This window comes from Anser cygnoides, chromosome 2 (genome assembly GCF_040182565.1).
Source record: "Anser cygnoides isolate HZ-2024a breed goose chromosome 2, Taihu_goose_T2T_genome, whole genome shotgun sequence".
Taxonomy (NCBI): Eukaryota; Metazoa; Chordata; class Aves; order Anseriformes; family Anatidae; genus Anser; species Anser cygnoides.
Window position 1 is genome coordinate 143,476,159 of NC_089874.1, and position 25,868 is coordinate 143,502,026.

At 36.4% G+C, this 25,868-nt stretch overlaps 1 protein-coding gene across 6 annotated transcripts in view; it reads left to right on the plus strand.

Annotated features, from left to right (window-relative positions):
- Positions 1 to 25,868, plus strand: part of ZFPM2 (zinc finger protein, FOG family member 2) — a 322,093-nt gene that overhangs the window by 48,563 nt on the left and 247,662 nt on the right. For 4 of the 6 annotated variants that reach the window (XM_048068767.2, XM_048068768.2, XM_066990649.1 and 1 more), the window contains exon 2: positions 21,039 to 21,197. The exons of 1 other annotated variant lie outside the window; for it this stretch is intronic. In XM_048068767.2, coding sequence (XP_047924724.1) covers positions 21,039 to 21,197 — 159 coding nt within the window. Of the gene's footprint in view, positions 1 to 21,038; positions 21,198 to 22,407; positions 22,774 to 25,868 lie in introns of those variants that run through there. One more of the 6 variants, XM_013180011.3, reaches the window with a different exon arrangement.

Consider the following 25,868-nt stretch of genomic DNA (forward strand, 5'->3'; position numbering starts at 1 on the left):
TCACCCTCACCCCATTGCTTTCTTTTCTAAGTTAAGAAAATAAACAGATTCTTTCATCTGGTATTACCTGTTTTGGTGAAGGCACAAATATGTTGGGTTGTATCGAATGCTAGTCCCTAAAATTTGATATTGCTTGCCAGAGAAAACTGGAAGGACATCTGAAGACAAATTCTGAAGACTGGCAACAGAATAACCCTTTAAGGATATTTCAAGCCTGGATACTGATGATGAGAAAAAATCCTAATTTGAGTGTTTCTTTTGCTGGGATATCAAGCAAATTCTCAAAATGTTACATAAAAAGAAAAAAAAAAAAACAACAGCCTTGTGCTAAATAACTAGCAATAAAATCTTGGCAGTGACATGGTAACAACAGTTTCTCCAGTAGTATTAGCACAGTAATCTAATATTAGTGGATAGTCATGATATATGAAGCCACTGTAAAATGCTTAAAATTAAAATACAATAAATTGATTTATTTGATGGCAGTTGGGTGACAATGATGGCAAAGGAAGAAGAGCAGGAGGAAAGTGGAACATACGACAGAATTACTAGTCAGTAAAATTGACCATCTACTTCTGACTGACGTTCCATCTTCTGGTTTTCTTAACTTGCAAGTCTTTCTGTATTTTCCGTTTCTTTGCCACACAGTGTGGAGATAAACCACAGGTCCTGTCCTCCTTAATCCTCATCCACAGAAGTAACAAAATATTGTAATGTATAGTGACACTTGATTTTATTGCAGACTATACTGTTTCACACTTGTATTTTTACTAGCAACGTCTCTTCTATAAAAATATCCATCTTGAAAATCTAATTATTTCCAGAAGAATTTCTGTTACTGGATGGCATGGCAATCATAGAATGTAATCTGCTTGTGACAAGCAGATCTGCCAGCCATTTATACTATTTCTTTCTGTATCATTAACAATAGCAGACCATTATTTTTAATATTTCTATTATAATTTATACTTTGATTTCAACCCCCTTCCCCCCCCCCCCCCCCTTTTCTTCTAAAAGCAGTCTTGAAATTGACAGTGTTTAATAATACCCCTTGGTTGTCTGTTGTGTCTATAATAGATAACATCTGATTCAACCCTTAGTTTAGTCCTGGATGCTTGTCCTGCTGCAAGTGTAATGGGTCCCCTCTCCTTTTCCAGATCTCTCTGTGCGACAATTGCATGTAATGCTTGCTATTTTCTGCCATTTTGACCAGTGTGAAGCAAAAATGACATGCAGGAATTATGCTACATTCAATTCTGTTCCTGTTTAGTAGAAGAAAATGTAAGAAAAAAAAAAAAAAGAAAAACATAAAGATGGTGCAAAAAAAGATGGTGCTCAAAGGATTGACCAGTGTAATATCAGACAAAGATACTTCTTTATGTTAGACTACACTACTCAAGAAATATTATATTCTGAGAACACTTGCCTTGTAATAAGGTAATAATTTAAAGGGTCATGACAAAAGGCTGTTAGTATTTTAAGGTATAAACATAAAAAAAACCCAAAAAGTCATATTTTTAGAGGTATTGTGATGAAGAGGAATGCATTGAAACTGAAAAGGAAAACTTTACTGAATGTTAGGCAAAATGTTATAATAGCTTCTTTTATATTACAGAATAATTGTTTTAAGGAAATCATAAAAGCAGTGTCTTGATCTATACAACTGAAGTGGACAAAGTACGACAGACAATATCTGAGGATCTGTTCCAGTTCAACACTAGCATGGTATAATCGGTTTCCTACAGGCTGAATTCAGTGGTACCAGATGCAGTTAACTAAGCATTATTCTTTTATGAATACAATGTGTGACATTAAACAAAATTCTGCAGTGGATCTTGTATGATTACTAAACGTATTGAACCTTTAATTATACTAAACTTTCAAAGTTAAGTAGGTACCATGTGCTTTATATTGTAAAAAAGTAATTACTTCAGTTGTTAGAAAAGTAAGTTCAGCCTTGCATTTCAGCAGTCATGCAGGGTGCAGGAGCCAGCTTTATGAGAAACGTAGCTTGTAGTTAAATTAAGTTGCAACATGTATGTAAATTGAGCTTTGTCTCTCTAGGGATGTGCTTGTTGTGCATGTACGAAGATGAGATGAAGAGTGTCAGTGAAATCTTTGCAGGCTTAAAGTAGATTACCGGCAAACAGAAGACTCTTAAGGTGTAAAACTAAAGGAAAGATAGGGTGAGGAGCCTGGCCAACCTTCCATGGCCTGACTACAGGCAATGTTGATTACATATTCTTGGATTTGTTGGAACTATTGCCTCAGTGCTACAAATGGCTTGCATGTAATTAAAATCTCACTAAGTACTAAGAACATTAATTCTTGATCTGGTAGTTCTGGGGGAATTCAAGAATATTCTACTTATTTTTCACCTTTAATTCCATTTGATGCTGGGTTAGGAAGTGCTGGAATACTCTGGACTGGTCTATTACATTTGGCTCGTGATAATATAAGAAAATGTGAAACATATCCTGATATTACTACAGAATGGTTGACTTTGTAAGGGACTTCTGGAGGTTATCTTGTCCAGTCCCCTTTCTCAAGCAGGATCACTCTAGGTCAAACAGGTACATGAGTAGATATGGCAGGAAATTTAAATAAGGGCAGTTATTTATTGGATATTGTTTTGGCAGAGGAAAAAAAATAATATATATTTATTAAGGTGAATTACATTTGGCAAGTCTGTTGGGGGAAAGAGTTGTGGATTAGTTCTTTAGTCGTATTTTGGCATTATTTCGTGATAAACCAATAGAAGTATGTTCTTACTTACATCCTAAAATGATAAAATCTGATAGCAGCTAGAATTGTTTTATTTTTTACATATTGATACAAATAGGAAACATAATGATGAAAGAATACTAACCTGTTTCCATAAATACTAAATGCCATATATAAGGATTTTAAATACAAACTGATAAAATTCAGTAATAAAAGTTGATAGTAGTGAATGTGTCATAAAATGTTTCAGTACCCCTGGCTATCAGGGGAGGTTCCAGTTGACTGGCAGCTAGCAAATGTGATGCCCATCTACAAGAAAGGCTGGAAGTAGGACGTGGGGAACTGCAGGCCTCTCAGTCTGACTTCGGTGCCAAGGAAGGTTATGAAGCAGATCATCTTGAGTGCCATCATGTGGCACATACAGGACAACCAGGTGATTAGGCCCAGTAAGCATGGGTTTATGAAAGGCAGGTCCTGCTTGATGAACCTGATCTCCTTCTATACAAGCTGACATGCTTAAATTAGAATTTTGTAAAGCTTTTGACACTTTTCCACAACATTCTTCTGGAGAAACTGGCTGTTCATGGCTTGGACAAGTGTACGCTTTGTTGGTTAAAAAACTGGCTAAATGGCTGGGCCCAGAGTGTTGTGGTGAATGGAGTTAAGTCCAGTTGGAGGCTGGTCACAAGTGGCATCCCCCAGTGCTCAGTATTGGAGCGAGTTCTTTTTAATATCTTTATCAATGATCTGGACAAGGGGATCAAGTGCACCAGCGGTAAGTTTGCAAATGACACCAAGTTGGGTGGGAGAGTTGATCTTTTTGAGGGTAGGAAGGCTCCAGAGGAAACTGGATAGACTGGATTGATGGGCTGAGACCAACTGTATGAGGTTCAACAAGGCTAAGTTCTTGGTCCTGCACTTGGGGCACAACAATACTATGCAATGCTACAGGCTGGGGGGAAGAGTGGCTGGAAAGCTGCCTGGTGGAAAGGGATCTTGGGATATCGGTTGTTAGTTGGTTAAATGAGAGCCAGCAGCGTGCTCAGGTGGCCAAAAAGGCCAGCAGCATCCTGACTTGTATCAGAAATACTGTGGCCAGCAGGACTAGGGAGTGATTGTCCCTTTGTACTCTTTTGAGGCCATACCTCAGACACAGTGTTCAGTTTTGGGCCCCTCACTACAAGGACATCGAGGCCCTGGAGTCTGTCCAGACAAGGGCAATGAAGCTGGTGAAGGGTCTAGAGAACAAGTCTTATAAGGAACGGTTGAGGGAAGTGGGGTTACTTAGCCTAGAATAAAGGAGGCTTAAGGGAGACATTATCACTCTCTACAACTACCTCAAAGGAGGTTGTAGCAAGGTGGGGTCAGTCACTTCTCCCAGGCAATAAGCAACAGGACAAGAGGAAATGGCCTCAAGTTGCATTGGGGAGGTTTAGGTTGGATATTAGGAAAAATTTCTTCACTTAAAGGGTTGTGAGGCATTGGAACAGGCTGCCCAGGGAAATAGTTGAGTCACCATCCCTGGAGGTATTCAAAAGTTGTGTGGATGTGGTGCTTAGGGACATGGTTTAGTGATAGACTTGGCAATACTTAATGGTTGGACTTGATCTTAGAGGTCTTTTCCAACCTAAATGATTCTATGATTCTATGAGTAACAAAAACAAAACAAAATAAAACAACAACAACAAAATAGGACTAAGGCATTTAATGACATAATAATCCATTAATCTTTTTTTTTTTTTTTTTGATACTTTCTTCCCATATACAGTTCCACAGAGACATTTTAAGTGCGTGTTTTCTCTGTTAAGGTACTATGTATAAGGTACTCAGTTAAGGTAACTATGTAGTTGATAAATTCCTTTGGAAATCAATATTTGGAATTCAGCTTCCTATAGTCTTTTTGGACAGCACTAACAGTTTCAGATTATTTAATCTCCAAGATTTGTAAAAATGAGCACTGCAAGGTGATGTAGCTGTATTGAACTTTGAAAGGCTTCTTTGAATTAAATTTCGAGCTATCTAGTACTACTATGGGATAAAAGCGTGTTTAAGACAAATATGGAGTTTTAGTTGTAGGCTGAACCTTGTGCCTTATGTGAAGGTGAAAGTGCTTACTCCTTAACTGAGATGAAAATAGGAAACAACTCTGCTGGATTTCTTCCCTAATCAGGAAAAATATTAACCAAACTAAAAACAAAAAGTAATCCAGTCTAGGCTAATTTGATAATCAAATTGTAACAGTAGTTGAGCTGGTAAATTTTTAAAGTGAGTAAGTTTACAGAGAAGACTCAGCGTGGAATAAGATTGCCTCATTTAAGATTGGCATGCAGAGCAAGATGTCTGGAAGGGGTTGAAAGTATAGGTGAAAAATGTTTTCAGACTTCCTATTTGCTATTAAAAAGAAGTGGAGATTGGATTATTGACTCATCATCATCATCAAAGCATCCAGTGGCCTAATTTGAAGGCGTTGTATTATTCCACAAGTTGGTTCAGCAAAACAACAGTCATGATAAGAGTAGACGAGAATGAATTCTTGTTTTGATTTGCTGTTTATTGCTTTGAGATTTACATAGCCTCATAATAACACTTACCAGCCATCTGGTTTCTGAAGGAAAAAAAAAAAAAAACAAACTTTTTTCCTTACTGAAAAGGCTAGGACATAACATGCACCATTTAAAAGCTCATTGTCTGGAAATGACATAATGACTTTGTGTTTTCAAATTATTAATTAGTGATTAACTCAGAAAACCAGCAGGTTATGCCAGCTCTAGGGGAAATGCAATGTACTTTGTGCAACCTTGCAATTCCTACAAGTGAGAAATCAAAGTAGTAAAAAATACTAAGTAGGGATATTAAAGAAATCAAATAAGCTGTAACATGCACTTTTAGTTTATTTTTAAAAGGTGTAGTTTGCTTTTCTTATTTGTATTTTTGGGGTTTATGTACCTATATATATAAAGATATATAAATGTAAATGACATATAAACGTCATTTTTGAATAAATGCTATTGTGTATGAGACATGGACTATGGTATGCTTATATAATGTATTCCTAAGACATAATAGTGAGAGTCGGATTTTTTGTACTAATTGTAAAACCTATGTGCTGATGAAGCACAGGTTATAGTCCATTGTATTTTCAGTTAACACAGTAATGTAATACTGTTTAAAAAAAAAAAAATCTTAAAAAAAAAAGCACTATATACATTTCATCCTTATGGTGCATTGCTGTAAACTACAGCAACTCTAATTATTTTAACTAATCATAAGTGACAATCTAGTCAGCAAAATGACATCTGAATATTCACAGAAAACAAACTCTGCACCAATATTCCTTGGCTGTGAACCCTCTGGTTGAGGTTGCTTTATACTGGAGGGACCCTGTTGATGCCTGTTCTGTGGCTTGTGGCTAAATACTTCATTTTATTCCACCTGACTTTTCCTGGATTATTCGGTTTCTATTAAAAATATGCAGTATTCATTTCTGTTACAATCAGATCTAAAGATTTAGTTCTAATTTGAAACCCTTCAGTTTTGTTCTGCATATTGATAAACTCCATTATGGGATTAAAAATACTGAGTGAATCCCCTGTAGTTATTTCAGATTCAAAGTTCTAAGAATATAAGTAACTAATTACAGAATTCTGTATCTCTTAGATACTGTTAAGTACTATTTTTATTATATTTTTCAAATTATAAGATCCTTACTGTGTATCTGCTAGACAAAGAGAAATGAGTTTGGTTTAACTTTTTCCCAACTTCTCGACTGTCCTTTGGTGTTACTTCAGAACTAGTGGTTACTAGGAAAAAAAAAAAAAAGGAAACTAAGATAAATCTTGACTGGCCAAGATAAGGATAAAACCTTTTTTAAAACCTTTATTTTAACCTTTTTCATAGTTACTAGGAAAAAAAAAAATATGGTACCTTTTCTGTGTGTATCTGTTATATTGCATGTTGCTTTTTAAATATTTCCTTTAAACATATCATTGATTATGGATTATTTCAGGTGTGCTTACATTTTATTGAAGTCTAACCTAAATTGGCACCAAATTCTACATACAGCTTTGATCATGTTATTAGAGATTGAATTTGGGTTGTCTTTAAGGGATTCCTCCTTCAGCAGTATTCTCTGTTTTGCTTATATTGGAAAAGACGGGGAAAAAAGCAATAATAATTTGAAGAGATATGGTAACATGTAAGAGAAGTCATGAGTTCACTGCTGATTTCTGGACCTAAAAAGTCCAGATTCCTTTTTTTCTGCTTTTTTGATTTAATTGCATGATGATGTACAGAGATGAGAGACCAGTTTCCATCTGAGGAAACACAGCTATAAACAAAAGACAAACAAGGAGTAATTTGCAGCTACATACAAAAATAGAAAATATTAAATAAACAGAAGAAAAAAGACCTTTACTTTTCTATAGCGGTATAGGGTGGCTTTCCTTTATGGGGAAAAATGTGAGTATTTTGTCTTGAAACTGGGGATAAAAAATTGCAGTGAGTAATGAGTATGTATTCCTCTGATCCCTTAATGTACTTGATGTGAGGTTCCTCTTTCATTGTCGCTAACATGCTGGCCATTAAATACACTGCAGCAGCAGCATTAGTAGCTTCAAAGTGCTCCTACTTGCATCACATTTTTCCCTCTAGCAGGTGAGTGAGAACATTGATTAGCAAGTGCCAGTATCTGTCACTCACTCCTCCTGCGATTGCCAGAGAAGTACTGTTTGGAGTAAGGGCCACAAAACTCCATTGCAGTTGGAGGCAGAGTGAACTCCGGCATCCTCCATTGCTCTAAAAAGCTTTATGCTCTCATCACGGCTCATGCATGTGTAAGATAAAATTTGTCTTGTTTAGAGTATGGTGCTTTGCCATAGACTTGGTGAAGGCTTTAGAGAAAGGCTTCCTCAGTAACAGGCATGTTAGATGTTGGAGATCCTGAATAGTCATAGTAGGACACATGAAGTTCCTGTTGCTTGCTGATACCACAGTTCACCATGTCTGCAGGAAACGATCACTCTTGCACCTTTTATTTTCATATATATTACGTCTGTGGTTGGAAAATGCTAAAGAAGGGAATTTCCTTTATTGGAGAGGTGAATTATCAAATCTTAGAATACCTTACCTGTAGAAAACAATAAAACACTATGAACATATATTGTTTGTTTGTTTAAAAGAAATCCAAATTTCTGATACATTTTGTCCTCATTTATAGAAATCAGTGGCTCAACTCATAGAAAAAGTATCAAATATTTGAATTTTTATAATACAGATATAAGTAATTTTATTCATCTTCTTAGAACAAACTGTAAGAACCATCTTCTTACAAACTTTTTTTGTCTTCTTTTTTATTATTTTTTAAAGCCTGTGAGTTTAAACATTATTTTCATACATATTTATTTAACTGCAGCAATCCACTTGAATTGGATAATATTTGTATCGATGTTAGCCATGTATTATGGGGCAAATTACATTGCTAGTATTTTGAATTAGATTGCCAACAGTTTTAAGAATTGTTTTGTAAAAGTTAGCAGATACAGATCGTACAGAAATAAATGATGGTTTTAAAAGCGATAAAATAATACAGGGAAAAAAATGCTTCAGGGAGAATATTTTTGTATAAGCAAAGAGGGAATAATTCTTTGTTCCTATGTTACATTTAAGAAAACTACTGATAAACTACCATTGCAAAATTACTTCTAATGTAGAAGATTATCTACAGGCATCACGGATGTGTCTCTGAGATCTCTATGACCAGCCTCCTGTTTGCTTTGCAGGCTTTAGTTAACAGTTCCCTTCAGGAAAAGTGGTGCATTGTGGTACTGTGCTGTTTCTATGCTGCTGCATAGATTTTTAGCAGGGCTCTGAGTCAGAGTACTCATCCTGCCACCTCTATTGTTCTTTTCCTCCTTTCATACAGCCAGAAATACACAGAACAGCATCTACTATGGAGCTTCCTCTTTGATGCTGTTACGACCGTAGGTAGAAGTAAGACAACTATGGCAGAAAGTAGGTCCTCTTCTCACTCTATCTTTGACAACATCTCTCTGAAAAATTGGTCCTCCTTATTTCTTTTGCTATGATATCCATAGTGTACAAGAAGATAAAATCTTTACTGGCTGAGATGCCAGCTTCTAACAAGCTCTTCCAGAGAAGAGTACATTGTCAATCTTCTAGGGAGTAAGTGCTGCTGATTAAATTAGTAAATGAGTGATCAAGATGGGACAGCAGTAGGAGGAACAGGGCTATGACAATTTGTGGGTGCACTTTATAAAATTAGTGGCAAGTGTAACTGTTTTGTCATAGATAGCACCTGTTAATAATGATATTTTTAACTTTTTAGTGACTATTTCTATTTTCTTGCTCTCTAGTACAATAACACAATGCTTTTTATTTATTTATTTATAAACTGAAGTGGCAAACCTGTACTAAATAGTCCAGAGAGCTGGGAAAACATATTTAACAAACAGCTTATGCAGCTTACTGTGTTCATAGTCACTGAACGTGTGTTCTTTGATGCTCACTTCACTGATCTGCACCGAATGATGAGGCCTTGACTATGTCAAAATATTTCAAATTGGGAAACTTGCATCAATGAACTACTTGAGTGAAATTACGGTAGAGAAACGTCATGTTGTTTTTACTGTGAGCTAAATTCCTGTAAAAAAAAAAAAATATATATATATATATATATAAAAAAACAAAACTTTTTTAGTCTTTAAGATAGGCTTTGTCAACTTGTCTTATTTACCCTGCATCGATTAAACCAAAGTGGACTCAGGAAAGTGCACACTTAATAGTAGCAAATTATTCACAGAATCATAGAATGGTGTTTGTTGAAAGGGACCTTAAAGACCATCCAGTTTCAACCCCCCTGCCATGAACAGGGACGCCAGCCACTAGATCAGGTTGCTCAAAACCCTATCCAACCTCATCGTGAACATCCACAATTTCTCTGGGCAACCAGTTCCAGTGTCTCACCTCCCTCTTAGTAAAGAATTTCCTCCTAACCTCTAATCTAAATCTCCACTCATGGAGTTTAAAACCATTTCCCCTTGTCCTATCACTATCTGCCTGAGAAAAATGTCACTCTCCATCTTTCTTATAAGCTCCCATTAAATATTGAAAAGCTTAAATGAGGTCTCCCAAGAGCTTTCTCTTCTCCAGACTGACCATCTGCAGCTCTCTCAGCCTTTCTTCATAGGAGAGCTGCTCCAGCCCTCTGAGCGTCTTCCTGGCTCTCCTCTGGACCAGTTCTAACAGACCTACATCCTTCTTGTGCTGGGGGATGCAGCACTCCAAATGGGGCATCATGAGGTCAGAGCAGAGGGGGACAATAACCTCCCTCAACCTGCTGGCCACTCCTCTGTAGATGCAGCCCAGGATGCAGTTGGCTGCCTGGGCTGCAAGCACGCACTGCTGGCTCATGTCAAGCTTTTCATCCACTAGAACTCTCAAGTCCTTCTCTGCATGGCTGCTCTCAATGAACTCTTTTCCCGGTCTGTCCTCAGGTTCTGGGATTGCCCTGACCCAGGTGCAGCGCCTTGCACTTGGATATGTTGAACCTCATTAGATTCACAGGGGTCCACTTCTCAAGCTTGTCCAGGTCCTTTTGGATGGCATCCCTTCCTTCTGTTGTATCAATTGCGCCACTCATCTTGGCGTCATCTGCAAACTAGCCAAGGGTGCATTCGATACCACTGTCTATGTCATTGATAAAGATATTAAACAGCACTGGTCCCAGGACAGACCCCTGAGAAACACCACTCATCACTGGCCTCCACCTGGACAAAGAGCCATTAACTACCACTCTCTGGGTGTGACCGTCAAGCCAATTCCTTATCCACTGTATGGTCCACCCTTTAAATCCATCTCTCTCTGATCTGGAGATCAGGATGTCAAGTGGCACCATGTCAAAGTCCTTGCAGAAGTCCAGGTGGATGACATCGGTCGTTCTTCCTTTGCCAAGTGATGCAGTCACTCCATCATAGAAAGCCACCAGATTGGTCAGGCACAATTTGCCCCTGGTGAAGCCATGCTGACTGTCTTGGATCACCTCCTTGTCCTGCATGTGCCTTGACATTGCTTCCAGGAGGATCTGCTCCATGATCTTCACAAGCACAGAGGTGAGGCTCACTGGTTCCCTGGGTCTTCCTTTCTATCCGTTTAAAAATGGGAATGTTTTTTGCATTTTCCAGTCACCAGGGACTTCACCTGACTGCTATGACTTTTCAAATATGCTGTAGGGAGGCTGGGCAACTACATCGTCCAGTTCCCTCAGGACTCTGGAATGCATATCATCAGGCCCCATAGACTTGGACCTGTTCAGTTTCATCAGGTAGTCTCAAACCTGCTCTTCACTTACAGTTAGAGGGATGTTGCTCCCCTAGCCCTCATCTACAGGTTCAGGGACTTGAGAGACATGGGAAGGCTGACTGGCAATGAAGAGTGAGGCAAAAATGTTGTTGAGTACCTCAGCCTTCTCCATGTCTGTCATTACCAGTTCTCCCGTGCCGTTTATCAGAGGGAGTATATTCTCCTTGGCCTTTCTTTTCTGACCAATGTACCTTTAGAATACCTTCTTGGTATTAATTATGTGTTGTCTCAAGCTTTTCTGTTAAATCTAGAAAAAGTTACTGGTGAGACTGAGGTGTGCTGTTGGTCTGCCTTGGGTGAGGGATCACTGGGAGCAAACGTCTGGCTTCCCAGGGACATAAAAAGGTCTGTAGGGAAACCTACAAAAAACTTGTTGAAAATCTGTAGGACTGAGGCCCATAACTTGCTGAGAAATGTAATGCAGTTCTACTGCACATCGAGGTGTTGGGAAACTTTTGAAGTTAGAACCTAATTTGCTATTTTACTTGTATATTCAGCAAGAAAAATGGTGGCTGAACCAGGATCAATGACTGCACAATGGGTACTTAAAGATGCAAAACCTGTTGGACCTTCTTTTCTAGTTTAAATCTCTATATTTCAGTTACACAGTTTACCTGAGAGCAAAACCAAATAATGTTATTTCTGTTATTTTTCCAAATGATGCAAATACATCATAATTAATACAAAAAAAAAAAGATAACACCAGACTTTTCAAGATGAAATTTCTACTGACACTTTTTGTTCAGAAGGCTGAAAAATGTCATTAATTCTAGAAGATCCAGATAACCTTCTGTTTCATTCTTTATTGAAACACTTTGCAGGTTTTATTTCAGTACAATTGCATGGGATCAATCAAGATCCCTCTGGATTCATACTAGCTTTGAGGTCACATTGGCATCATAATACCAGGGAAGTTGCTATTAAAAATTCCATTGGCTGTTATTCCTGGGAGTAGAATTACAGAATGAAATTGCAACTATTAAGTCTTTTATATTGTCACTGTCTGATTTTATTTTATTTTGAGAAAAAAGGAAAAAAAAAGGTTATTCCCTATGGCATTTAGAGACATACCTGGAAAAATACCTACCTTGAGAGTTTTGTAGTAAGGTGACACTTTGACAGGTGGGAAGGTTAGAGGAGGGGAAGATTCTGTAAGTGCCTTTCGTAACAGTCTTATTTCAAAACAATTTCAGTTCTTTGGAAAAACATGATACCCTTCATTTGGTAAATGAGTATGATTAGTTCTACCTGTGTTACAGTTTGTGTAATAACAATACTACACACCACTTACCGTTTCTTCATATTCTTTCTGCTCATTTTGAGGTAAAATCAATAAACCCCTAGGTTCATCTGCAGGGTAGATATATCTTTCCTGGCTCCTATGAACCAAAAAAGGTTTACTTTAAAGGAAAAAAATTGTGACTCTTTTATGGATAAAGATAGTGGAGCACTAGTCCTGTATTTCAAAATGAGCCCAAACTTGAAATCTGGGGTCTGTAATTTAATTGCCAAGGCCTTAAAGCTCGTTTTCCATGCACATATATATTTTTTCCCATGCAAATGAAACTTTGGTATTCATAGTACGCATGCATAGTATTTTCTTGAAACTATGTCTCCATAAACATGTTTTGAATTGTCACTTTTTTTATCATTTTCCTTTTATTGATTAGAAATATTCTGGCCTTGGCTCTAAAAGCAAACTGACTATAGGCACTTGCCAGTTTTGTTGTGGCCTCTTGGATAATACTATGAGAAAAGAAAATGAGCATAAATGAAAGTGAAGTTCCAAATTACTGGAACATTTAAAGGTCTTTGAAAAGTTTATACACAAGCACAGTTAATACAGTCATGCACCGAAGTGCCAAAAGACCTAGCAGAGAAGAATATTAATCTACTTTTGTAAAATCAAAGGGTTCATATTTTTTGCTGTAAAGAAATAATTTGAATAAAATTTGACCCTTTCTACAATAGTCTGTGGGTCAAATTGAACCTACTATTAAAATTCTCTAATATCTTTCTTGTATTAGCATTTCAAAACTCAATTTAAATATTCACAGAGCTCTTTTTTTTAATAAACTTAACAAAATTCAGGTAATTTCCTTCAACTTTCTTGATTGAAGGAAGGCAGTAGGTGCAGATATAAAAAAGATGTACAGCTACGAGCAAAACCTGAAATCAATTATATATAAGAAATAACATAACACATGGAAAGAAATTAATCAAAAGGAAGAATTTCTGCTATATGATTTTCTTGGTCTGCTACCTGCAGGCAAGGAACGTAAATGAAAAAAAAAAATCAGCATTCTTCTTACAGATAAGGAGAAAATTAATAAAAATGTTTCCTTCCTACCAGATCCCCTGATGCAACTTATGTTAAAAGTGAGTGGCTGCAGGAAGAACTTGCACAACTTGCACATATAAAAATAACTCCTCTTTTTTTTTTTTTTTGCCACAGAAATACACTTTATTCTTGCTGTTAAGCTCAATTACATCAGGTTGGTGTGGATTTATACTGTCCAAAGAGCAGCTCTTTTCCATTCCTTTGTCGATTAAGTTGGTCATTAAATCATGCTTATAAAGTTTCTACCAGTCTGAAAGTGAGAGATGGTTTATTCTGCTATGATGCCACGATTAAAATGTAACGAATAGCTCACAAATTGGTGCAATCTTTCAGTCTGGACAAGACTTTTGTTCAGTTAATTTACATAACAGACTGGAGAGGTTCAATGGGCACAGGTAACATTGTGTCCGTTGAGTATAGCTGTAAAAATGTGATCTGAATTACCAAAATAACTTACTTTAGCTAAACAGAAAGCTCAGTGGACTGAAGAGGGAAACATTTCTTTAAAAGTGGGAGTGGTTTGACAAATATTGACCTTTTTAAGAAGTATATTTACATTTTTTTTCTAAACTGATTAGCCAGTTTGTGCTTCAGTCACCTACTGCCAACAGCATGCTTATGTTTTAAACTATTCCTGCAGCAGTCAGTTTGTCAAGATTAGGTATTGCCATCTAATGTCAAACAGAAGTGTGTTTAGGCACCTCTCTTGGCCCTTCCTCTCTATTCTGGAATTATGTAAGGAAAGTATTTTCAGTTCTCACAAGGAGGAAGGGAGAGGCAGTAGTTTTTACAATGAAAATTGGGATCACTGTCCAGCCCACATTACTTCTCTCTCTCTTAGCTTTCAGTTGATAAACTCAAAGCTAAGAGAGAGAGAAGTAATGTGGGCTGGACAGTCATGGGGTCGTGTGGCTGGTCGTGTGGCTGGTGCAGGGAGAAATTAGTGCATAGGAAAGCTTTTGTTATCATTTTCTTTTATTATCATTTATTATGTCATTTGGAAAATTGTTGCGTGCTTCCATTTCTACAGTTTATCCATGAACCTGCAGTTGGAGTTTCTCCTTCTGAAAGTCTCAGTGATTAAACAATATCTGATAGTCCTAGTGCTTTGAAAGAAACTGAAAATTTATTTTGATTGCATCAGCATGTATTCTTCTCCCTTATTTTATTGGTCTGTGTCTCCACCCCGCTTGAATGTATAGGGGCTGAAATATCTGATCCTGTACACTAAAAAAAAATCTACATAATGCAGGAGAAAGCCAGTTTCCCAGAGAGGGAGACTGGGAGGACATTTTGGGTAGTAGCTTGTAAAATTTCTTCCTCAAGAAGTTGTACTGCTTCTGTTGCTATTGGTGTTGTTTAGATTGCTGTTAAACTTGTCTTTAGGCTGTTTTAAAAGTACAGTGGTTGGAAACAACGACTCCTTTGAGTTAATTAAAAGACTGAAGAGGTAGCTAAGAAGTCCTGTATAGAAATCTTCTCAGGAGGAAGGGAACTCTGAACGACCACAAAATGTCTTCACCCTCACTGCCATATGAAAAATGGAATAAAGGGCACCCTTTTTTGTTCTCAGTGTTCCTGACTGAATTTTTAGGAAAAACATCCCTGGGTATCTTCAGCATGTGAATCAATATAAAGCGTTTGCCTGCTGGTTTTCTTATGTCACTGTATTTGGACGAAAACCTTGTTGAAAGAGGAGACAAATGGATTGATTTTTCTGCAGCTTTGCCCTCTGTAGTCATAGAGCATTGCATACCTGGGTTTTACTGTAAGCTGATGATAATCCATGTGTGGCAGCATGTTTTCATAGGAAATACTGGATAGATTGTCCAGAACATGCAAAATGCGTGATGTTGATCCAATGAATTTCAGGCCTCTCTGATTTATCAGAGTTGTTATTATTTAATGCTACTACTACTAATTATACTCATTAACCTCTCCCCAGCCACTCACTGTCAAGTATTGTAAGATTTCTGAAGCATTCTTAATTTATTAAGAGCACTGATTTATGTTGCTGTTCTGGGAATGCAGGAGAATACTGGTAGGTGGGAAGGAAGCTAACCACTTAACATTTCCATGAGATAATTATTTGAATGAAACTTTCCCACAGGAGGGTACAAGCATTTTAAGCTCCAAACACTGAAAAGGAAAGCATATAAGCATGTGGTTAATTTGAGCATGCGTTAAAGTGGTTTCATTTACAGAGAATTCTGATGAATTTGACTGTGATAAATGATTACAAAACTTCCCCAGTTTAGTGCTATTGAATTTCAATTATTTCATTAGAGTTATACTGCCATAAAACGGGAGTCATTTCTGCATGAAGACTAACATCCACAATGGGTCTAAAGTTCAAATTTGTCTTAAGAGGAGTGTTTAGCAAAAAGTTATTTTGTTAAGTTGGTGTAAACCCTTTTTGGTCCTTCATTCTCACATTTTTCCATGCTATTAAAATGCTTACAGCTGTTTTTGGTTTGTTTTGGTTTTGCTACATATGACCTATCCTTTAAAGTGTTGAGGTATCATCTTATTTCTTATTGTGTAAAGAGTAAAGATTGCCACTTAGCTAGCTATCTTTGTGTGTTTGTATGTGTATTTTTACATTTATATGATTATTTAAGAAATATTTTTTCAAGTGTTTAATATATTAATAGTCCTAAAATATATATGTGCATGAGTGTCTGCAAATGTAGTACAAATTAGGGAGCTACAGTTCAGATTTCCCCACACTGCACTGCCAAGTGGCCTCAATCAGAAGTAATTTTCTCCATGAAGGCACATGCAGTTCACTCGTCAACCTCTACTCAGTAGATGTTGTTATTTGTATCAAATTGTACGTGGTGATTTTTTTGAAGTGGACTACTGTGCCCACTAAGCCATACAGACTTCTACCATATTCATTTCTTCATTGCTGCCAGTAATTGTAATGTTTTCTACTGCCACTTGTTTATCTATTTTATTTGAAAAAACAAAACAAAACAAAAAACCAAATGGATTTATTGTCATAAAAATAAATATTAATAAAATAGAGTAAGTACCAAGTGAATGAGTAAACTACCAAATCCACCAGAATCTCTGGTGTTGTGTACAATACAGGTGTTTGCTTCTTTTATGAAGGAATAGTTTTCTCAGGGCTTTGTGAGAAGTACAGAATGAAGTAATGGAAACTTCATTTGTCTTCAGTACCCCCATATAAGATTAGAAATCAAACTTTTTATCTAGTGCTTTTGGAAATTGTTAACTGTGTATCATGTATCTAGTTAATCTGGAGCATTTCAGATTCACCTCTCTTTACATAACATCAAATTCTTTCACAAAGCAGGCAAAGAACTGTTGAAATGAGAATAGAAGACAAACATTTTGATGGTCTCTCTGGAATTAACAATTCCCCTAAACTCTTACACCATCCCAGTTTGAAATTTTGCACTTTTATCTCAGAGCTGTTCCCTGTCAGATCATTGTGACACTCAGATGAATTTCCATGGCAGGAATTATTTGGATGTGCATTGCTCTGTCATTATGGCAGTGTTTTGTTGTAATGTCACACTTAATCAGCAGTTATTGGAAAGCATTTTTCAGCAGAAGAGGGATAAGACCTTGAACCCGTTCCAGTTTAAATTAAAGCAGACATAGTATGCATGTGCCATAGGTGCTTAATAACATGGTCGGTATAAGTAACGCGTGTACAACTATTAAATTCAATCAACAGTTTAAAAGAAATGCAGAACATAAAGTGTAGTACTAAAGTATACTGTATAGTATACTTAATTACTTTAGTATATTGTAGTATATATGCTACTAAAGCTTAAGCTGTACTCAGACTGTTTAAGGTAATATATCAACATAATAACAACTGGAAAAAGAAACACTATCAGAGAAAACAATTGAAAGAAACTATTTTTTTAAAGGCTTTTTTTTCCTATATGTCTCTGCATTTTTAAATATTTTAAGTCTGTGAAAAAGTTGAGCAGACACTGTGTAGATTAGAAAGACTCTAGAAAGATGAGTTAGAAAACTTTGAAAAAAGTACCTTTACATTTTTGAACCAGAGAACTTCAGGTTCTCTTTAGTAGTACTTCAGCTGATTTGATTTACCAATATCAGTAAGAGGCTGTTTGGAACACATGGCCAAATTAGGTGAACATAAGCATGCAAAATTTATGTATGTGTTTGCATTAGTCAAAAATATATAATTCCATTAATTTTTATTGTGAGATTCTGGCTATTAATTTTTATTCAAATGCACTGTCTATTTATGTGCAAATAATGGTGGAATAGTCAGGAATAGAAAGTTTAATCTTTTTTATTGACCAGTAAGCGGCTTTTGATTTTACTGTTTTCTTTAACTCACTCTGTGCTTAACACTACTCAATGGTAATTAAAAATAACCACAGAAATCAGGCATAAATATTTCAGTTTACATGAAACTAGCAACCAAGAAATACTTAATTTGGCTATTGTTCTTATGGACTGGTCTTTCTCATGTAGAAAAATGCCTTTTTATTTAGTTAATTCTATTAAAGTCATCAGTTTACAGGTTGGAGCGTGAACTGAATGCATTGGAATCCTTAAAAAATAAAAGACGATAGGAATAAGACAGGTTTTGTCCCAAGGATCAGGTGGCAGATGTATGAATTAGACAAGCGGCGGCAGCAGCATGAAACTTAGAAAAAATATTTATGTACTGATCCCTCCATTGCAGCAAAAGTCTTGCTGTTTTTTAGAGTGCAACATCTGATGTTAGCCACTGATCTGAACTGTTATGGAAAGCTCTGTCTGATCCATGCCCATATGCATTTGGATAAATACCACTGTTTTTTACATGTAGACTGGTATATCCGAAGCAAAACCTAGTATAGATGCAAGAAGACATCTGAAGTCGTTTAGATATGACAAAATTTACATTTATGCATCCAAATGCTAAGATGTTACTATTATGAAATGTTACATAACCTATTCATACGTATGATTTGTCCATGAAAGCACTTGCCAAGAATTTCTTTAGCCTGAGATTTGTTTGAAAAATGAAGTCCCAGTTCTCAAATTGGGGAGGTTTTTAAACCCATGCTGTGATTTGGTTCATACATTGTTTTCCTTCTGCCTTCTTGGAAGTAGTGTCAATGGAAATTACAAGGTGCGTGTTTCCATGATTGCTGCAAATGATAGCATACCCACTGGACTTCTGTTATTTTCTTAATTAACGTACCGTGATTATTAGCTTGCTGGTTATGTCCTAGTGACCTTATCAAACAAACTGGTTTAACATCGAGAATCAAACCAAAATGTCTTATACGCATGCCAACTGGATTACTTGCACATATTTCTATGCTGAATTTTGCAAGACCCATTTAAAAAGACAAATGACAAAGAGTGAGTCATTCAGGAAGAGGTCAACTTTCATTGAAATGTGAAGGTTATGTTTTATAAACTTATAAATGAAGTTTATATCTTTTCCACGGATTAAAAATATGTGAAAAAAATACTGAAAGCATATGGCTGCTTTTGAGATGATGCAGAAAATGGTATTTATCCATCCTTATACCTGGCAGAAATTTCCATTTCCCTAAAATAGCTTATTTTTTGTTTCATTGTGTTCCTTCTTTTTAGTTTATTTATACAGATGCTTCCAGGAGTACACACCAATAAATGGCTCTACAGACAGTGTCACATGTTAATAAAATCATGAGCTCTGGAAGGTATTTTTGATAGTTATTCAGACGCTCTTGTGCTTTCATTTCTGAAATGGAACTGGACACATTTAAGGCGCCCAAACTGCCCGTATTTAGATGCAGCACATTGCTCACGGCTCTTCCAGTGTGTGCTTTGTTCTCAGTTCCGTGCACTGTGATATCCACTCTTCATTCTGTGTGCATATTCAATTGCTGGATTTTTTCCCAACATGGCTAGAAAGTGCAATTAACAGTAATGGATACTTTGACAGTGGGAATCTTTATTTCTTCTGCCATAATAATAGCCCCTTATTTTAGGAGATATATTGTTGAATGATAGCTTGCGTTGGTGAGTATAGGTCCACAAAAGTGGGTTCATTTGGTCAGATTCTCAGCTGGCATAAATAGTCATATTTCCATGAAAGATAGTAAGCTATATTAATTTATGGAATCCCACCTGGGAATCTCAATCAATTACAGTAAAAAGTAACCATCATATTCCTCTGAAGCACGAGTTATGCTAAAGTGAATTTTGCTGTTTTAATAAATGTAGGTAGTCCCTGGTTCATAATAAATTACATAAAATTAGAGTGTAGTCAATATTTGATTTCTTTTAAAAATTTATCCCTCTCTTTTCGTCGAGTGCAACAGAATCATTTATGTATCGTATATCAGCATGATAGATTATATAGGAATAGTGTATTTAATACTGGAAAACTATAATATAAATACAAATTACATTTTTTTTCATTAGCTAGCTAGCTTTCATTTCAAGGAAGAAATACTCAGTCAATTATAAATGAGACTGTGCTTTCATTGGAGAGTGAAATAAGTAATTTTTTTTCAAGCCTCAACCATGTATAATGAAATCCCTCTTTTGAAATCCAGTCTTAAGATGGATTTTGAAACATGCTGACATTTAATAAAATCTTAGTTAAATTAAAATATGTTCAGTTCTTTCAAATCTCTATTTAAATCTAAGGTAAAATTCTACACCTGCACAGGAGATGTCTTTAGCAAATAGTTACTATTAACCAATGGCTCTGAAGTGTGTATATAAGAAAGAAGAAATTTTAATTTTGGAGTACATTCCAACTGGTAACCTGGGCGTTATGTATTACAGATCTGTCAGACACTCGCTCTTCAAGAGGCTTTGTAGGACTGGGATGTTTAGGTATCTAGGAGAATCAAAGACCTCTAGCTGCCATTTCAAATTCAGACTCATGCCCTGCTCTTGTGACTGCCATGTGTTGCCGTAGCCCACAGCTAGCAGTTTGCCACACTCGTTCTTTGGCCTCTGTAAAAGGAAAAGAAATAATTGTTTGTCTGAGTCCCACCTATTCACTGGTCGTCTATTAAAGTCTAGCAAACGGATGGTCGCAGAGAATATGAAACTCTTTTAAAACTCCTTCAGGTGCTGGTTGAAGGAAAATAGCAGAATAAGATGAAGCTTATATTGTCAATACCTTTATACTAATTTACTGTCATCAGTACTGCTAACTCTGGAAATGAAGCTTGTGAAGGGAGCCTATTAAGTACTGTAACTCAGCATCAAAAAACAATGACTAACAGTCAACAAGAGAAGGCTCTTGACTGTTTACATGGTTTTACAAAAACAGCTTTGATTTTCAATGTTAAAACTGTCTGCTTTTAATATTACAGCCTGATGGATAATGAAAAAAGACGTGCGAGTATTATTAATACATATTGTTAATAACACTTTGCATATTATGAAGTCCTCAGTTAGGAAAACAATCACTTTTAATTTCAATTTCCATTAACTATTATTTGGCCAATTCTAATAAATGCTGAAAACAGCTGTGGAAGAAAGAACCAGCTAAAGACCTCTGGTTATAAGTTCACTAAGGTTTTATTTCAAATTGTCCTTTTAGATGGTTTTGCCACAGTGTTCCTGATTCTTTTTAAAGGGCCCCTTGAGGATGCCATTGAGGATGAAGAAGAAGAATGCCTGTCTGAAGAAAATGATACTGTCTCAAAAGAAGACTTTCCATTGGAGGAAAGCTTTTCTGCAGAGTTTGAGCCTGAAAATCTGAGCTGCGAAGAAGTGGAATACTTTTGTAATAAAGGTAATCATTGCAGCCCACCTCTTGAGGGACTTCTGGCAGAACTGTGTCCAATTGGCCAAAAAGCTTTTTTTTTTTTTTTTGGTTTAAAAACTATAAAAAGACCTATTAATTTGGTACCTTAAAAACAGGAAAATTGTGACTTGTGGAGGTTAGCCTGCTAAATGGTAAATATTTAAATGTGATGGAAGATTTACTTTGCAGGGAGGTGTATCATCTTGCCTTTAATGTTTTCTTCCAAGAATGTTATTTTCTATGTATTTAACTGTAGAGAACAGGTCTTAGAAGTCAATTATTATCAGATCTGAAGCTAGAAATGCAGCATGTCTATTCATTGCTTCTTTGCCTAGGAAACATTGCTAGAAAAACAGATTGTGTCTGTAGATTCTAGGATTAAACTAGAGCTTATTATAGAACTTATTATGCATGGTAGAAAACTAGTGATTTGTGAAAGGATAACTTTTAAAGTTGCAGATGCCTTTTTGATGCATTCGTTACTTGCAATTTATTGAAGATATATATATTTTAGCATAAACCACATCAGCTTATTCCTACCCAATGTTCAGTCTTCAAAATTGTGCTGTTTCAACTGATAGAAAAAGCACACTGTCATATACTGTTATGTGGAACATTGATATAACCTTCTTCCTGCCAAATTTGCACTTGATTGCTTTATTGTTTGTCTTCTGCAGGTAAGGATGCCTATCAAATAACTGGAATTGTTGGGGTGACGTTCTTAGTCCACAACCCCCTCAGGCAGTTGGATATCAATGGTTTCTTTGTCTTCCTGTTCTTTCCCAAATATTGACACGTATTTTCTCATGATAGCTTTGTATGTTCCTTTTTCTTTTCTTTTTCTTTTTCTTTTTCTTTTTTTTTTTTTTTTTGGTTGTTTGGTTTGGTTTTTAATTATTTTTGGCTGTCTTGGACAAAGTAAAATAAATCTATTTGAAGAATCAAATATGACTGCAAAAGAAGACTATGCACCACTCTCAGTTCATGTCAGCTTGATTCAGTTATTTCTCTGTACTGCTTGCTGTATTTCCAGGACCCATAAATGGAAATACTACAGTTCTGGGTGAAATTCAGAAAAGTGCATGACTTATTTTTTGTTCATAGCAGTCAATATTGCAAATTCATGTTGGATTTCTAATATTCTTGACAAGTATTCTTCAAGTATTCTTCCCTTTAATGAACACATCTTTCAGGGAAAACGCTGAATCCATAGTATTTTATTCAACAAGAGTAGGAATTAAGTGGGAATACATTTAAACCTGAGTCTTAATTATCATATGTTTTATTATTTTATTGATATGAGTCAATTTGGATGATAATGAACCATTGAGCCTATCTGACACTGCTAGGTAGTGAGCATCTGTTGATTCTTCAGACTGAATACCTTTTGATTCCCCAGCAGTTCTTTTTTCAAGTGTGTTGTAGTTATAAAAGAATCTTAAACCTATCCACTGCAACTGCTACAGAAGAAAAGTTGAAAAGGAAATTTCTGAGGATGAAGGTGCACATAAAACCCCTAATCTACTTCCAGCTGAGGCAGTGTGACAGAAAGTCCCACTTTGAAGTAAGTTGAGAATATCCCTGGAAAAGGATGGAATGGGAGACTAGAAATGTATTGTTTTTTAATAATGTCTCAGCTTCTGGTGAATGTCCAGCTTAGCCAGTGTCACATATAAGTGTTGTCATTATGAGGCCACATACGTTTTTCTGAGGACAAAACACAAGAATACAAAACTGATCTGGAAAGAAAATAAATTTCTTTTTTGTCCTTTACTCAGTGGAAGGGTTTGTGACTTTATTAAATAGTGAATATTAAATGTGAGACTAATTCTCATGATTTTTGTCATGATCTCATAATCAGTAAAAGCTTTCTTTATAATGCTCCAGTTAAATGCTCCAAATTAAAAGGTGATATGAGAAATCAATTTCTTTCTAAAAATACTTTTTCTTTAACATCATGAATAAAGCTTGAAAACGATGCATGTACCAAATATGTTGGAGAATGGTGAGCAAACCAATGTGTTTTAATTTTGTTTTTGAGGGCTGACTTTCTGATTTTTGTTTTACTGGTTGGACAGTATTGGCAGCCTGTAAAACGCAGATATCTTCAAGTGGGGGATCTCCTCATGATCTGCAAAAATAAGCACAGACTGTGTTTTCTCATGCTACAGGTTTCATCTTCCTAGAAAATAACAGGATTTGCATGGGAATCATTTATGCTATCTCTGCATTCTCCTCTTGCTAGTGGGGACCATGAAAAGTTCTAGAAAGTGAGGGGAGGTTATTGAATGTTCATCAGTTGTGCGTTCCCATTTTCATCCCCTGGGATGTCTTCCTAGAGGAAAGGTGAACTGAGGAGGATTCCTGCATGAATGCAGAGATGTGGGCAACAAATGGCACCAGTGTTGGGAAGGAGGTGTTTGCAAGGCTCTCCCATGGTATGCTTTTCATAATTCCCCAGCCACCTAAATGTAAGAATCATCTGAGAACAAAGGCTTTTAACTATACAACGTGGCTACTGAAAGTAAAAATTTACTGAGCTAACCATTCATTTAGATGAGTGAAAGTAGAGGACATATGGATTCACAGCATGATAACTTTGGCTTTTTGACTGAAGAGATTTTCCTGTCAAACTATGCCTGATTGTATTATAAGCAGAGAGCAGTCCCTTATTGTCTAAATTACAAACAGCTAACCTTTATAAAGCTATACTTGTCATTCCCACCTTATTAATTTAGGTTTGTGAGATTGATTCAGCAGAATAGTTGCCAGAATTAGAAGGCAAAGGCAAAAGCCTCTGCAAAGTGTGAAGCAAATTAATCACATTGATTGAGCTACATGTCATTTTACAACTTCCCTGTTTTCAAAATTATGACTTTTGGCTATTATTTTTCTCTTCTCCCTTTGCTCATTAATGTCTTTTACAACAAGAAATCTGGAAAATTCCACCTCCACCCCCACCCCCACCCACCACAACTTTTGCAATACCACAAAACCACAATTAACTTTTCCACATGTGAATAATTGTTCCTACATATTCCACACTCACACTCAAGCATGAAGAAGTGACCAGTGTTTAAGTATGTAAATGCTAAAAGCAAAAATGGCCATCAGCAACCTACTATCAGGTATAGCTTTAAGCTTGAAATGATGCGTTTTCAACCTTTGAGATGAAGTTTCCTATCCAAGAATGAATATTTTAGAAGAACCTCAGAACAAATGGTATTTAGAAGTCTGATTTGTTTCTAAGCTTGATAGTGAGATGAGGAGAAAGGGATTTTTTTTTTTTGAAAATAAAAAATAGTCATAGAGTGCTTCCATTAGAAAGCTACAATGTTCTCAGTCTTTGGAGTTGAAACTAAAATATTAGTGGGAAGTTGTCTTGGTGAAGATGAATTGCATTTTGTTTGTTTGGGGCCTTTGAAAGTTGCTGCTTACGCTCAGTTACTGCAGATTTCTGTACTGCAGATAAAGAGGGTATCTCATGATGCCTCCACACAAAGGCCATATCTTCCTGGAACCTCCCCTGCTGAAGAAGTCTTTCTGTGCATTGTTCAGATAGTAGGTATCTGGGGTCAGAATCTGTATCAGATTACGATGAATTTAGATTAAATTCAGATCTAGAAGATTTATTAAATTAGCCCCAGGGTTTGTACTCTACTCAGACAAAGGTGGTCTGGATAAGGAGAAAGCAGCGTGTTTCCTGTGCAAAAGTGATAGACTAGATGATTACCTTTCATAGGTAGAAATTGGAGAATAAGGTGATGTTAACAAAGATGATAGAAGTGAACTGGAGTCTTGATAGGACTAATAAAATCAGGAGGAGGGATACAAGAAGGGAGTACAAACAGCAGAGCAATACAAAAGGAACAAAGTTGGAGTTCATGAGACAAAAGCGAAGTATTAAATCAAGTTTATTCAGACTGTGAAGTAGTTTATCAGTGGCTTTTGAGTCTCAGATTGCTATCAACCTGCTTAGATACCCTCAGCAAAATCAAAAATGTTCTCATCTCTTACTTAGGAAGTTTGCCATCCTCCTATAGATGTAACGCCTCTTCCTCTTTGTATACAGCAAAGACAATAGGAGCCTTGTCCACGTCACAAGGGTGAGAACTGGCTGAACAAATTACAATTCCTTGTGACCTTCTCAGCAGAAGTGAGGGATTAACTTTCAAGGGAAAAGTTATCTTGAGCAGGGAGAGAGATCACTTGAGATTAGTAGATAGTTATGCAGCTGTGTTCAGAGAAGGAAAATGCCAAGAGAAGAAAATGGAGGAAGGACTACAATAGAAAATGCAGGACTGTTTCTGTGAATGGAGGAATGTACATATATGCACATATGATAATTAGAGAAAGAACACGTATCTGTTTCTTGATTTCTTGATTTACAAGGACAATTATGTTGAATTCTTCAGCTTTTTGCTTGTAGCACAGCTATTGTGCTTGTTCCTCTTGTGTAGGCTTCTCATAGTTACAGTAAAGCCAGGTAGCTTTGGCACTCTCTCTCAGAGAAAGGAGGTTCAGTGGCCTTCACAGCAGTGGTGGTAGCTTGGAAAGCCGATGGCTTCTGGTTCCCACTACTAACTGTGCTTCAGTTGGTGACATACGAAGATTCAAGGAATGCAAAGGATGGGATGACCGTGGATTGTTTCATGATGC